General features: G+C 38.9%; 1 protein-coding gene across 3 annotated transcripts in view; it reads left to right on the top strand.

Annotated features, from left to right (window-relative positions):
* Nucleotides 1-15,700, top strand: part of SMAP1 (small ArfGAP 1) — a 53,234-nt gene that overhangs the window by 9,589 nt on the left and 27,945 nt on the right. The window contains exons 2-6 of one of the 3 annotated variants that reach the window (XM_028722693.2): nt 6,485-6,618; nt 7,859-7,944; nt 9,006-9,081; nt 13,509-13,586; nt 14,497-14,577. In XM_028722693.2, the coding sequence (XP_028578526.2) occupies nt 6,485-6,618; nt 7,859-7,944; nt 9,006-9,081; nt 13,509-13,586; nt 14,497-14,577 (455 nt within the window). The remainder of the gene's footprint in view (nt 1-6,484; nt 6,619-7,858; nt 7,945-9,005; nt 9,082-13,508; nt 13,587-14,496; nt 14,578-15,700) is intronic. The other 2 variants (XM_028722694.2, XM_077926254.1) reach the window with 2 other exon arrangements.

The raw sequence follows: 15,700 nt of genomic DNA, 5'->3' as shown, positions 1-15,700 counted from the left end.
CGATTGGCTGCAGGAGCTTCCTATACTCAAGCAAACTGGAACACTTTCAGGTTTGCGGTGTTAGGGAGCCGATTTGTTCGACAACTAAGCCATTTGAGAACCAAGGTACCACTGTACAAGGAGACTGCATGATCATTATATTAAATATTAGCTCAGTTGGGGAGTGTGGTGCTTATAACACCAAGGTCACAGGTTTGATCCCTGTATGGGTGCATATTCCTGCACTGCAGGGGGTTGGACTAGATGATCCATGGGGTCCTCTCCAAATCTGATTCTATTCATATTGATTTTTAATTGTATTTTATTGCTTCCTTTATTGCTTTTATTTCTTGTGTTGTATTTTATTGCATTAAAATTTTAATTCTGTGAAGAAATGGAAGAAGCAATAAAATACAAGTAAAACCATGCAGTATCTAGCACGGATGAGGTATGAGAGACTCTGCTGGCAAGTAGGTAATGTCTTTTCCCACCTGCCTTGCCCCATCCTCCAGCCCAAGGAAACTTCAGAAGGGAGTTCCTCCCATAGGCAATATGTGTGTGTGTGTATTTTAATGAGCTGAATAGAGTGTTAGTTTATTTGGTTGCTATTTTGTTAATGTTAATATTTTATAAATTATAAATGCTGTACTGATTTGTTAATCATATAATATGACTTTGCTTTTTTAGCTTATTTTTAATTGTTGATTTCTTAACAATGTTTTACAGATTTCAATTGTTTCACTGATTAATTTTTTAATTATTCTATAAGATTTATGCTGTACTTGTGATGTTCTTTTATGTTCTATCTTATTATTTATTGTTTGCAAGCTACTTTGGGATTCACTTGGAATGAAAAGTGGCATAGAAATATAATCAATCAAATCAATCAAAACTGTGTTGCATTGCAGTTGCTAAAACAGGCATAAAAAACCTTTAACAGTCTGCCAAAACAATCAGCATTTTTCAAGTTGTGCATGAGAAAAAGAGTTTGGAAGCTACTGTTTTAGAAGAGCACCTCAGGTTTTGAAAAATTGTGTTGCTTAAGATACTGAGTGCTAGATTAATTTAAGCATTTTACTTTCACTGTTCACCTAATTTGTGTATACATATAGTTGATTCAGGTGTTGAAGAAACTTGCAGCACAACTGGATATAACATCTAGAGATCCATGATCAGAACTCTTACTTTTAAAAATAGTTTAATAGCAGCCACAGGGAGAAGAATATTTAACCTTTCATTCCGTTCCATTTTCTTAGGGAAAACTGTTTACCTTCAGCTTCTTTTTAGCCCGTGGGGGGTGGGAATCCCACAGCTATGTGTACATTTCCCCCCCCATGAGGCAAATAGTTTTGAGTACATAATTTTCATTTGGAAAACAAGAGGGTGAAGAAAAGGATACACCCCTTTTCCCCAATGACATAGTACTGATGGGATTGCCTTCCTCCTCCACTGTTAATAGTTTAACGAAACGAAAGGAGATATGCTCTCAGACCTCCTGATCTCACAACTTACTTGACCCTCAACCTGTTTGTCAGTTACTTTGCTCCAATATTAGATCAAGAACAGTGTGTCTGTGTGCACGTATGCAAGTACATGCCTAGTTTTCTGAATAATTTGTTGCCTTTAAATTTTACTTTAGTTCCCTGATTTAATTTTGCAGTTCTCATTTATGCCTGCAGCTATATTAGATTAGCATCAGCAAGTGTATTCTGCCAGGGCTATATCCTCTTTGTTTAAGTAACAAATATCTCCAGTTTTTGTCATACAGTAGTTGTGATTCCTGCCATGTAGAATTCCATAGATGCTCTATCATTACTTCTAGTGTATAATCTGATTTAGCGTATATTTTCATTTGTATCACTGAAGAAAATTATTGTCTTACCTATAGAGCAAGGCAAGAAAATTAAGAAAGGCTCCCGGCAAGAATACATGTAATGGATGTTATACACACATCCCTTCTCTCTATAGAAATGGGTCAGACAAGTTATTATGAATGCAAATTCAAGGGGTACCTTTGATATTGTTTAAATCATGTCTGACAATATAATTATTTGTGTGTGTGAATCTGGTTTATTGCTAGACTTACTCATTCGGCAGGTAAATAACCATGTCTTCATAAAGACAGCAGCTTTTGGAAAATGATTATAAGAGACCTCATTGTATCCTGCTTTACCCCTGAAGATCAAAATATATCAAAATTGATGCATTTTTTAGCTCTACAAGATTAACATGCAGATGACTAATGGAATTGTTCCATAGGAACTTGATAATTTTGTGCATCTAAAACTGGGCCATTATGTTTAGTCTTTTTCACCAAGAAAGTAAACTGATTATAGATTTACATTTTCCAAGAATTAAGGGCAGGTTTGCTTGTTCTTTGCATGGATAAATTAACAGTGCCACTAGGTGGAGCTGTTAATCCAAACAAGTGAAAATTGTCGGTAAGCATTTAGTTTGCTTCCTGTTGAACAGTACTGTATTTTGGAATTATTAGAATACCAGATAAAACTGGCTGTAATGAAGAGCATAAGAGCTATAGGACTCCTGGGATAGGCAAATGCTAAGAAACCTTCTTAACCTGTATCCTTTATTGGAAGAGATATAGTAAGTAGTGGCAGAGCAACCATAGCACATTGGTAGAGCACCTGCTTTTTGAGTCCCAGATCTGAATACTGTCCTTTCCAGGTAGGACTGGGCATGTCCCCTATCTGAAATGCTGGAGGGTTGATGCTAGTCACTGATCAATGGCCTGAATTGGTATAAGGCAGCTTTCTATGTTCCTAAGTAGCATACAAAGAAAGATGCATACTGTTACGGATTTCATCTAGTGAATAAAACAACCTTTTGAAATGTTCCAGCTGAAATAAACCCTCAATGTTGGAAAGGTGAAGTTTACAACAATAATCAAATAGAAATTTGGTACCGATGTTTATGAAAAAGTCAGGAAGTGTATCAGTTTATATATGTTGGGAGAATCTAAAAAATGAACTTTGTAGACTCTGATTTTCAGCCATACTATAGAAAGTGGACCTGCTGCTTTAAAATAAAGTCAGTATTGTGAAAAATGAGGTTCAAGACATAGAAGCTGTCCTTAATATATGAAAAACTCAAATATGGCAGAGAGCAGGATTGCCATTTTTTAAGGAAGTGAGTATATCTTATGTTGCATTATTCTCCAGCTGTGTGTCTTTAGAAACATTGACAGATGGTTGGCCGTGGCTTTGTATCAAAATAAGACTAAGCTTTTCCTCTGCTTTCTTAGTTGATGTGCTCCCCATAATTGCATAGATGATTACTGCAAAAAAAGACAAACAGATGTTTGAAGTACTGCTTGTTATGCTGAAGTTGTGAGGAAAGGTAAAAAGTGAGACCCATGGGAGATAGCTGTAGCATCCACTCTTGAAGAGAGGATATTTTCAAAATAGATTAGCATATGTAGACTGGAGCAATGGTATCTAAACTCTCAATAGTTTTGATCATATATGCACATACTGAGGGATGGCTGGAATAAATGTCAAAGCCATCTTTGACTTAGTTGTCAAAGATGTTGGGTTGTGCAGTGAAAGCATATTGTTTGTTCTGATGTTAGTTCTCCATTAAATAGCTCACTGCAGAAACCACAATGACTTTTGAGAAGTATGATTATAATACACTAATGCAAATCAGAATATAATTATTCCTGGGCAACCATATCATGACCCAGAATCCCTTCTTTGAAGCTTTTTTTCAGTATGTCTGATACTTTATGATATAATGATTGAGCTGGTACTTTCTCTTTCATCCAATACTTATAAAACAGATGACCTGGGAAAGTGGCTTCTGTGGCTACCTCTCTCACTTGATAATTATTTCCCCCCTCTCATTAAGCCCATGAACATGCAATTTTGCCACAGATGTGCTCACTATGAGTTTCAGACCTTTTGGTAGGCTTCAGAGGTACTCTAACAGTGCAAATGCAAGTCGTTTTATGACGGCCAATGACCAGTATCAGGACAAAAACACCAATTACAAAATTTAAAAGCTGCAAATGATAAAATGATATAAAATTGCTGTACACACCACAATGGCCACCCCTACTTTAAATAAATGTATAAATGTATAAACTTAAGAGTTCTAAAAACTCCCAAAGTCCATTGGCAGAATTTTTTTTTTGGGGGGGGGGAAGGATTCCATTATGAGTGTTCTATTGCTGTACCAGCATAACAAAAAAGAATATGGCCATTACTTAGGATCTTTTCTAGCCCAAAGGCTGAGACTAAATAAAAGAGAGTGGCCCACCAGCTGTGTCAGTCTTTCATATAAATCACGACTTCTCTGGAAGTAGCTGCGACACAGCAGGCTATAAGTCCTTATGGGGTATAACAAATTTGCTGGGACTTTTCTCCTTCATCTTCCTCTCTCCCCTGCAGTAGCATTTGCACCCTTGGAAAGGAGGAAGCTGGATACTATATCTATCCATCCATCCATCCATCCATCTATCTTAGTTTACAAAAATACGTGCATTGTCTCTTTTTTCAAGTTTCTACAGATCAGTTTCATTTGTTGTGAGACATTAGTGTTGCATGTAGTATTAGGTTGGGAAGAAAAGAGGGGAGGAGGAATGGTGAGTGGGGTGGGCTCAGGTGGTTCTGCTTCTATTCTTCTACTTACACTGTGTGGGGTTTTGTGTCAGCGTCACTTGTATGGGTTCTCTTACTATTTGCTTGTTGCATTTCCTTGGTGGTGAGAGAGGTTAGGGGTGGGTGTGGTTGGTTGTAGTGAGATTTGATTTGTGTGTGTGTGTGTGTGTATTTTTGCATCAGGTTAGCCAGATTGATACATATGCTGTCGACGGATTCTTGTTGTTGACTTGTTGGGCTATGTATGTGATAAAGGGGTGAAGGCACCTTCTATTTGTCCCCATGTCAGTTTCAGTTTATTAGTTAGTTTTTCTAATAAGGCTGTTTGCCATACTATTTGATACCATTAGTCCATGCTTACTCCTGACAGGTCTCTCCAATGTTTGGCTATGATGCTAGCTGGATACTTGTAAAGGCATAAGTCACCCTTAAATTTGTTTTTGCCATTTGGGCATTTTCACATGTGGTGCTGATAACATATTTTATCATTGAGTGCATTAGTTGTAAATGTTAAATGAGTTAGAAGGATGTTCTTGTTTTTAAATGAAATGTGTAGTCTAATACACAGGCTTATATTCAAAACATACAGATGGCCAATATAAATAATGATAAAATGCCATGTGAAAACAGTTGGTGTGTGTTATTCTGTCATGAAGTAGCACTGAAAATTTCACAGATCAAATAAATAAGATCTACCATTTGAATGTGCCTTTTACCTGAGGCAGTTCTACCCAACAAATCTGTTTGGGTTATCATCCCATTGCAACTTCCTTTAATTTTCAAAAACACACAAAAATCTTTTGTTAATAAGAGTTCAACTTAACTTTGTTGAGACCATTATGGAATTTAAATCTGTGACGTAAGAAAAGGGTCACATGTGCTTGTGTTTTATCATGTGAATCAGTTTCCTATGGCGCCCCACATTCATGTCATCTTGGGTCAATGTAGGTGTAACCATGGGACTATTCCTTATGTTTTGCAGATTGCCTGTTTTCCCTTCTAGCACTAAAATAATTTGGTCAAGCAACCATTCCCATAATTTCCACTTACACATCCTACCACACAGCCATAGGGTACTACACCACTCACATTTCACACAATTCTCAATACCCCAAGGACCACCTCTCCCCATATGAACCAACTTGGACCCTGCAATCATAATTTGAGCCCTTCGCGTGTCCCCTCCGCAAGAGGCCTGGAGAGCGACAACACGAGAACGGGCTTTTTCGGTGGTGGCTCCCCACTTATGGAATGCTCTCCCCAGGGATGCTTGCCTGGCGCCTTCATTACATATTTTTAGGCAACAGGCCTTTGGCTAAGTAAACAATCTATGGCCTTTTAAACTGGGGGCAGGGGGGATTATGGTTTGTGTTTGTTATTATGGTATGTATTTTTGTGCTTTTATATTGTAAACTGCCCTGTGATCCTCCAGTGAAGGGTGGTATATAAAATGAATGAATGAATGGAACTGCCCATTTTGTCCCAATATCTTTCTTTCTAAGAGGGCTAGAGATTTAAAAAAATGAAAGCTCAGAGTCTGGGACACCTGCCAATAAGCACCACTGGAAGCCTTCACAGGTGCCATGGCAACCAAGGGTGCTGGATTGGCAACCACTGAAATATAACTGTAGAAGACTTTGATCCAATGGACTGCTGGATATTATTATCTTCCTAGAGTTGGAAAAGCAATTTGTGATGCTATGCAAATGGGCCACTGCCTGGGAAGTAAAAGCAAAGGCCTACATGCAGTAATATGTGCAAATGGACTGTCTGAATGATAGTCTTAAACTGTGCAGGCTGACAGTTGCATTTATATGCCCGAAATAAAACTTATTTTAAAACATAGCCAGATCTTGCAATATTTTCATATCAGTTATTTCCCGTAGGTCCACGATGGGCTTCCTGGAACACAGGTGTCTTTATTTGTATCAGATGCGCTGGAATTCATCGAAATCTGGGGGTTCATATATCAAGGGTCAAGTCTGTCAACTTGGACCAATGGACACCAGAACAAATACAGGTAAAGAAAACTAAAGTTGTAGTGGGGGCAGCAGAAATCTTCTGGAAAGTTTATTTCACAAGCTTAATTGGTAAAATGGATTATTCTTGCCTACCTTAAAAAAAAAAAAAGGGCCAACAACTGTTATTTAGTTAGAGGCATTTTCGTTAGGAGGATACTATGTGGCAGCCACTATGTTTGCTTCCCTTGCGGATTTCAGTATTCATATCTACTTAAAATATCAAGACTACATATTGAAGGCTGTTTGAAACTGCTTCCACATGACAGCTACCATTTTCTGTGTGAAAAGAGTAATGAGTAAAGAGTTTACAGGAGCATTTCACTTGTGTTACATTATCCAGCTTTTCAACAAAAACATAACTTCACTTAGCCTGATGACCTGTTCCTGTCAACTATCATTTTGTCCATTAATACACTTAAAGTAGAATTCTATAAATTTTTAGAAACGTGACATTTAATTATCAAAAGGCAGTTTAAGCAAAATTGTCAAAAATACAGTACTTGCAACATCAAAAATATAGAAGCAGTTTATGTTATGGTATAAAAGCAGTGTGCAGGATATTTTATGGTAGCGGAAACATTTTCAATAGGGATATTACCTTTTTCTCAACACTAAAAGTGCCTGATAATATCTCCCTGCCAAAAACTTACAATAGAATTTAGCATTGCTTAGGCAATACTATGCAACCTTATCCCAACAAGACAAAACTTATGCACATGTTACTTATGCTTAAAATAGTTATCTGCTATCAAAGGAAAAAAGGGGGAAACTGACAAAATGAGGGTTCTTTTGCCTGATTTTTTAAAAATCTTCCATTTAATAATCTTGACTGCTCCTTGTAACAGTGCAGAACTCTGAAATACTTCCACAAGGTTTTGCTACACGTAGCAAGAAATCAGTTAAGAGTCATACCTTAGGATTTTTGTTGTGTTTGAAAGTTTTACCTTGCAGAAAGCATACAAGGCACGTCAGCACTGTTGCTTTTGCAGAATATAATTCCATGAGAAGATTTCATGAAAAGGCCTAAATCCAGAATATTATGATACTTGTGAAAAATGACTACAAAAGTAGTTGCTTGAATAGTTACACATTTATAGGCCACTTCTAACTATAAATACTCAAAAGTCCCATTGATCTTGATAGTAATGACTTTCACGTACAAATGGTTATGACTTCAGTGGCTGTGTGTTCAATAAGAATTAAAATGGTTCATCTTTTTTCTTTTGCTATTGCTTTTAGTGCATGCAGGAGATGGGAAATACCAAGGCAAGGCTACTCTATGAAGCTAATCTACCAGAGAACTTTCGAAGACCACAAACAGATCAGTATCCTTTGTGCACTGCCATACTGGGAGAAGACAATAGTAATTTGAGTATTATTACAACGTACATGATTATATTCTACCGTGCATAGAGTGATTAAATTGAAAAGGAGTAAAAACAAGAAAAAATACTGGACGATTGGTTTCCAATGAATTGTGAGACAGTTTTTAGTTTATTCCAAATAATAATGTATTCAGAGATAACATTTGGTTAAATACTGCTAAAAAATACTGTAAAAAAAATCACAAATAAGCATAACCCAGATGACCTCTACCCCTGTCTTTGGTTGGACAATCTCTGAGGCATCTCCCATCCCTATGTACCAGACCTAGGCCTAGTACTAGTGCATGTGAACTAGTGATGGTAACACATTTTGGAAACAGAGTTTGGAAGGTAGTCCACTCAGTTCGGAGCCAGCACTAGCACCCATCCATTCTGACATGATTTATAACGGCTTTGTGGCACACCTCTAACAGTGCCTTTCCCCTGACCTGTCTCCAAGTGTTACCAGAGTTGTGGAGGGGAAGGGGAAATGTCAAACAACAGGGCTAGCTAAAACTCAGGGCTTTTAGTTCTAACTTACTGTAATGAAGACTTCTGAACATGCTTGGAACTATAAAAACTGTTTTTGTTTTTTTAAATTACCCCTAGCCCATTGATAGCCAGCAGGGAAGCATTAACTGTGCATAGCATAGGTGTGACTACATTAGTCAAGAAAGTGCACCTCCCTAACTTTTTCGAGTCTGAACTAGAAAAGTTGGGGGAAATTTAAAGAGCTCTTTTTTTTTTTTTTGCTTACGAATGCTGATCATATAGTCACTCCTCACATGCATTTTGAGATGTAGTTCAAAAGATTTTATGCTAGAAGGCTTGATGTATTAAGGTGTGCTTATATGAAATCAAGTATTGAATGAGACCTTGCTAAAATACTAATTAAAATTGAATGTGTGTGCTTCTAGCTTTAAAGATCTTATCTAGGATATAACTGGGAATTAAATGTTTTGTACTGTAAACCCTCTTTAGTTTGGTCTGTGTTCTGTCTTCCTTAAGTTATCTGATCTCAGAGCTGTGGAATTTTTCATCAGGGATAAATACGAGAAGAAGAAATACTATGACAAAAATGCTGTTAATATCAGCAATGTAAGTAAACGATCGATTTCTTCTGAATTTTGGTTTAACATGTGCATGTTGTAATATAGTTAAATTATGCATACTATGACATATTTTAAGTGATTGCTCCCCACCTCCACAGCCCACTGTGATCCGCCTAACAAAGCTGCTCCTGGCAGTTGATGGATCCCTCTCGCAAGGCATGGGATAGGGCATGGGGCAGCTGTAGCAGGATGGGAAATCAGAGGCATTTTGGGCTACCCTGTGCAAGCCAGGAAGAACTTTCTGACAGTAAGAGCTGTTCAACAGTGGAACAGACTACCTCAGGAGGTGGTGGGCTCTCCTTGCTTGGAAGTTTTTAAGTAGAGGTTGGACGACTAGCTGTCATGTATGCTTTAACTGAGATTTCTGCATGGCAGGGAATTGGACCAGATGACCCCAGGGTTCCTTCCAACTCTACAATTCTGTGATTCCCCCCCTTCCTGTCACTTCTGCAATCACTGTGCATGGATTTTAACAAGTGAACAGGACACTTGCTTACCAACTATGTGATATCACAACACCATGTGATTTACATGCTGTGCTTGTTCCACCCATCTGTCAAAATTGACCACAAAGAGCAAAAAAGTTTCCCTGCTGACATATTATAAAAGACCAACCCTGTCAGTACAGAGACAGGAAAAAACTGATTATCGTTAATCATAGAATTGGTGTTAATGACTTGCTTGAAAAATAAAGTACTGTACCATGCCTACAAGCTGAGGAACTCTTAGGGAGAATGAAGAGGAACGTGATTGAAACCTGCTGTCAAGTGTTTGTGACTCTAAACTGATGGGTGGGGTACTGATAGATGTTCCTTCAAGGCTCACGAGAATCTTTGCTACTGAAAAGAACGTGGGCATGTAAACTCATTAACTGTAAAATGGAAATTGCTTTGCTGAATCAGAACAGGGATTCCTCTAGCCAAGCATTGTATCCCCTGACAGTGGCCACCAATTTGCATGGCTGAGCTGGCAATCCTTTGTTATGATCAGAGATATACAGCTTTAACATTCAGCTCTGCTGTTATGGCTAATTACCATACTTCCAGGAATCCTTCTAGACCTTCTGAGAAGTCATTTGACCTACTGAGCACTTGCTATTCTCATGGCAATGAACTCCATAAGTTGGTTATATGTTGCCTTGTTGACCACCTTCATTCACACCAAGCTCCTTTTGGGAGGGGGGTAACTTGAAATGCAAATAAAATATATTTTTGCTACCTGTCTGCTTGAAGGTAGGCAGTGTGGCTCTACTTACAGAAGGCACCCCTATATTCCTCTGCCTGAAATCCGTATTGGAATTTTGCTGTGCAGTGATCTATATCAGCCCATTGATCATATTACTACAACTTTTACTTGGCGGACTGACCTTGACCTTTTAAAAATCCTAATACACCATTTTAAAAGATAATATTAATTTGCTTTTGGGATCCAACAGATTCATTATAATCCTAGCCGAAAATAAAGTTGCCTATTCAAAATTACTTTAGTTTAACATTTTTTTAAAAAAAAAAACTTACTATTTTCACATTCCAAAAAAAATAGCCCCAATTTGCTTGTAATGCTAAGCCAAATTATTACTTAGTGAAAACAAGCAAGTGACCTTGAGGAGCAAAGTCACCATGATTCTTGTTCCGGGTACCAACTTGCTTGCTCATTCTTGCTAAGCCGTTGTTTGACTTACCCTGTGGCCTTATTCTCACGTAATGCTAAACCAAAAGCTGTTTGGGTACATTGGACCTCACAGTGTTAATTTAAATGCATCTTAGGTCTAACAAAATGCCTTGGGGGATAAAATGGAATTTTTAATAGGTGAAATGCTGGACTCGGAAGAGAAACCAAAGAAACCAGTGTTGCAAATTTGCCATACGATAAAAACTGCTCCTTGGGTGGGGTCCAACATAGCCCTGCAGTGTTTTGTAATTTGTGGACATTAAAAAAATAATAATAATTTAGTGCTCTTGAAGTGAATAATCACAGCAAAATAGAATTTTTCATATAGACAAACTGCTAAGTTATATTCCCACCCACAAATGCTATGGTTTGTGAGAGTTAAATATAAAAAATAGTTTGTAGTAATCAAAGAATAGAAAATACAGAGTAACAATTTGAGAGTAGAAATGAAATGAAGTTGTTAATCAAAGCACTGTGGTTCCAAGTGTTACAGTGAGATGTTGCCAGCAGAATTTTTAATATCACGTGTGGCTTATGGGGGCCTCTTAGTAATGTCAAGAGTTGGCCGTTGTTTATTTAGAGAGGCGGTTGCTCAGTGGTGGAGAACATGCTTTGCATGCAGAATGTCCCAGCTGTGGCGCTGTCTTGCCTGCCTAGTTTCTGGAGATAACTGTAAAGCTTGGGCTGATGGATTTGGCATTTCAAGGCTCCCACACCTCTACTTTGCAGGAGCTCAAAAGTTTATTACTAACAGGTAACAATGGGCTTTCTTAGGCCTTCTGATTGTGACTGCTCTTTGGGAGTTTATGGAAATTTCTGAAAATACTGCAGTAAATTTCAAGGGATAATTGCATCTGCTCATAAACAAGCTGAATAATACTTTGTTGAATGCTGAAAATGCCCTGCTGATTACAGGTGTATGTAGAAATTCTCAAAAGACTATACAAACTGCATTATAATACACCCGGCAGTTTATGGTTAGAAGGCTGTTCCTTATTAACTAAGAAGATTTTTTCCTTTACTGTTTTGAAATGGAGTGCTTTATTTGAAAGTTATACATTTAGAGTTCTGAGTTATTTTGCTTCAATCTTTAAATAAATAATTCTGTTAGAATGAGCAAGAACAAAGACACCTTTGCCTCCTTCCCCTTCCCCATGGGACAGTGTTCATTTTCAGTTTCAGGACATTAATATTTCAACAGTCACACTGGATAAAACTGAACAATGGATGAAATGTAATTATTTTCCCTCGTGCTTCTGATGTGATCTTATCCAAGTTCATTTCTTATTTTATATTCTGGTGAATTCATCCACAAAGCATTCACTATTGATTTTTTAAAAAAATTGCCTTTTGAAAAAGCTGTAGTAAAATTTTAAAAAAGATGAAGAGGTAACTGCATGTAATTAGCATGTAATGCTAAGCCCAAACCACGGCTTAGTGCGAAGAAGTGAACGTGGAGGTGTCAGTAGAGGAGATGGCAGCAGCTTTGCTCCTCCCTGGTTGTTTTTCTGCTGTGCCGTCCTGAGCTGCAGTTTGACTTAGTGTCATCTGAACCTGGATTCCCTCCAGACAGCAGCGGAGCATATGCCCGTGCCGCCCAGGGCGGGCACGCTCCCGAGGGGGGCGTGGTGCAGAGGGTGCACTCAAAGGTGTGGGATAGCCACTTGGGTGCCCTGCAGCTGGGGGCGGAGTGAGCCGCCCATGGCGGACATTCAGTGTGCTGCCTGCCTGCAGCTCCCAAGCCTCCCCCAAGCTGTCAAAATGAAGGTGGAAGGGGGGAATGCCACCGGCAAAGCAGCGCAGCTCCCCCCTCTTACCCCGGCGGCTCGGGGTAGGCTGGGGCGGTCCACCACCCCTTTCTACGCCCCTGCCTCCAGAAAAACCATAAGCTGTAAATCATAGGGCAGCTTATGGCCTTTTTTGAGAGAGCTAAACCATGAACCTTTGTTTGGATGATATGTTGAACCAAAACATGCCCTAGCTGAGTGCAGCCACAAAATGACTAGGGAGCAAAGCCGCTGCAGTCTCTTTTCTAGGAGCTTATTTTGCACTAAGACACTGGTGGCGCTGTGGACTAAACCACTGAGCCTAGGACTTGCCGATCAGAAGGTCGGTGGTTCGAATCCCCGCAGCGGGGTGAGCTCCCGTTGCTCTGTCCCTGCTCCTGCCAACCTAGCAGTTTGAAAGCACGTCAAAGTGCAAGTAGATAAATAGGTACTGCTCCAGCGGGAAGGTAAATGGCGTTTCCATGGGCTGCTCTGGTTCACCAGAAGCAGCTTAGTCATGCTGGCCACATGACCCAGAAGCTGTACGCCGGCTCCCTCGGCCGGTAAAGCGAGATGAGCGCCACAACCCCAGAGTCGTCCGTGATTGGACCTAACGGTCAGGGGTCCCTTCACCTTTACCTATGCTTTGCAAACCAAGCCAGCATGTACTCTTCTGCACAACTGTTAAATTTTGTGTGCTTTAGTTAAATAGCTAGGTTGGCCTGAGGAAGTATTCTGAATTCTCATTGGTCTTCCTTGGAACACTTAATGTTTTCAGTAGCGAAGTTAACCAAAATATGTAGTCCTCAACATGCATATGTTTTGTGTCGCTGATTTCATCTCTGTTCTGCCTTGTCTGTATTTCATCTGTATCTTCTGATAAATGAGAAAGAGCAAAGTAAATTGATGGTTATTCTGTAGTCTTAGTGAAATCTGCCTTGGCTCCTTTTTCTCATCTTTCATCTGCTTTGTACAGATGTCTTCCTCTGATGCTTCTCAACCTCTGGCATCTTCTCCTTCTCTGCAAGCTGCTTCTGAGAAAAACAAAATAGAGGTATCTCCTCTTCCTTGTGTGCTTGTTGCATGCAAATGCTTTCTACGCTGAATTTGAATAACGTTGAAAAGTATTCTCTAGGCCAATCCCATGATTTGTCTGTAAACATTTTAATTTAAACCACAAGTGTTATTGTACCCCTCCTTTTAAGGTAAACTGAAGAGATCCATTCAGCTAAACTTAACTTGCATGGTTGAGAGTTAAAGTGGTGGTTGTGTCAATATCCCACCTGTTTCCTGTTCTGTTACAATAGCATATGGAGTTTTGATACCTTTCCACAGTTAGTGTTAGTGCAGGTGTAACGCTACACTGTTTTGAGGCTTGACAAGACAGGGGATGGTACTGAAACCCAAATGTCATTGTCTTCCTAGGGTACTTTAAGTTACCTGGGTTAGACCTCTACCATTTATCAGGAATTTGAATGGATGTGAGACACAGTCAGATTATGACATTGTACTATTACATCTGAAGAAAATATTTGAGAGCTTAGTGTGATCCTGCAATCCTCAGTGAGTGTCTTTTTGAAATCTATGCATTTGTCTCAAGAGCCAGACGTTGTGAAATACATAAGCAGCAACAAGCAAGTAAAAAAAGTCTTGGCCTAAGAGCAACCAATATCTGCCTCTTCAACAGTCAGTTCCAGGCCAGGCAATTCAGCTGCTAAGTGGCCACTGGAACATCAAAGAAAAAGGGAAACCACTTAAGTACACTTTTACCCTGCTACAGTAACTATTGTATTATTTATTTTATTGTATTTGCAATACATTTTCCGCCAGTTTCGGAGCTTCAGATAAGAGGCAAGGTATAAATATGCCTAAGTAAATTAACATTATCTTGGATGAAACTATGGCTGTCAGTGTTTTAAATGATTATCGTATCTGAAACTCATAACAGAACATCTTTCCCACAGAAGGAAAAGGAAAAAAGGAAGGAAGAGAAAAAGAAAGATAGAGAGCCAGAAAAACCTTTGAAATGCTTAGGAGTTGAAAAAGTAAGCTAATTTTTTCTCTTACTAAAATATTTTTTTGTGTATATTGCTATTTGTAATGTGTATTTAAAATGCATGAAATAGAAGTCGTTTGAATAATTTTGAAAGCTTAAATATGACACTGCTACCTAGCAGCATGAATTGCATGGAAATCTCAGCTGGAAATACTAATGAGACAAAAAAAGCTCATGACAGCTTCCATCAAATGTATCCACAAGAGAAAAGAAACTTCCATTCTCTCATTCTCGGATGGCCTTGGGTCTCTTCTTCCTGCTGCCTTTTCGTGCTAATAATAGCTGGCACAGGTTATCTGGAAAAGGAGAGTGATTTGCTGTGCCTTTTAATAAGAGGGAGCTTGGCTTGCATAAGATGACAGTATAGCAGGGTTCCAAATCTGTTTTAAATCATCCTGTACAGCCAACTGTTGCCAATTGCTCTTTTAGTTTTCTAGAGTGTTGTGAATTCTTCAGGGACAGTTATTGTTTTAACCTTGTACAGAGAAATGTACTAGAAATTAATGGCGGCATGGAAGCTGCCCTATTCTTTGATCTGTACATGGGTACTAATTTGATCAAAGCAGTGTGTTTAGTTCAACTTATGGGAATGCAGTGAGTTCTAAGATGCTGTTGTTTTCTTGTGAAGCACCCCCTTTTCGCTCCTATTGATGCTATTAATAAATAAAAGGATTATTTTTGTCCAGAAGAAAACCAGAGGAATGAAGAGTGCCGAGATTGTTTGTCAAAAGAATTGCTCTTTAAGTTGTGAAATAGAACATGTTTCACTACTGAAAGTGATAGTCCATGGATTCCTGAAGGAGTGATGGCTGATCTTTTATTTTGAGCCTTTGTATCCAAGACCACACCTCTTTAAGAATGATAGTACAGTGGTACCTCATTTAAGAACAGTCCGGTTTAAGAATGATTTGGTTTACAAACTCTGCAAAACTGGAAATAGTGTCTTGGTTTGAGAACTTTACCTTGGTCTAAGAACAGAATCCGAACAGTGGAAGGGCACCAGCGGTGGGAGGTCTCATTAGGGAAAGCACGCCTCAATTTAAGAACAGTTTTGGTTTAAGAACGGACTTCCAAAACGGATAAAGTTCGTAAACCAAGGTACCACTGTCTTG

The sequence above is a fragment of the Podarcis muralis genome, chromosome 3 (genome assembly GCF_964188315.1).
Source record: "Podarcis muralis chromosome 3, rPodMur119.hap1.1, whole genome shotgun sequence".
Classification (NCBI taxonomy): Eukaryota; Metazoa; Chordata; class Lepidosauria; order Squamata; family Lacertidae; genus Podarcis; species Podarcis muralis.
Note: the sequence above shows the minus strand (reverse complement) of the source record. Positions and strands in the feature narration are given on the sequence as shown.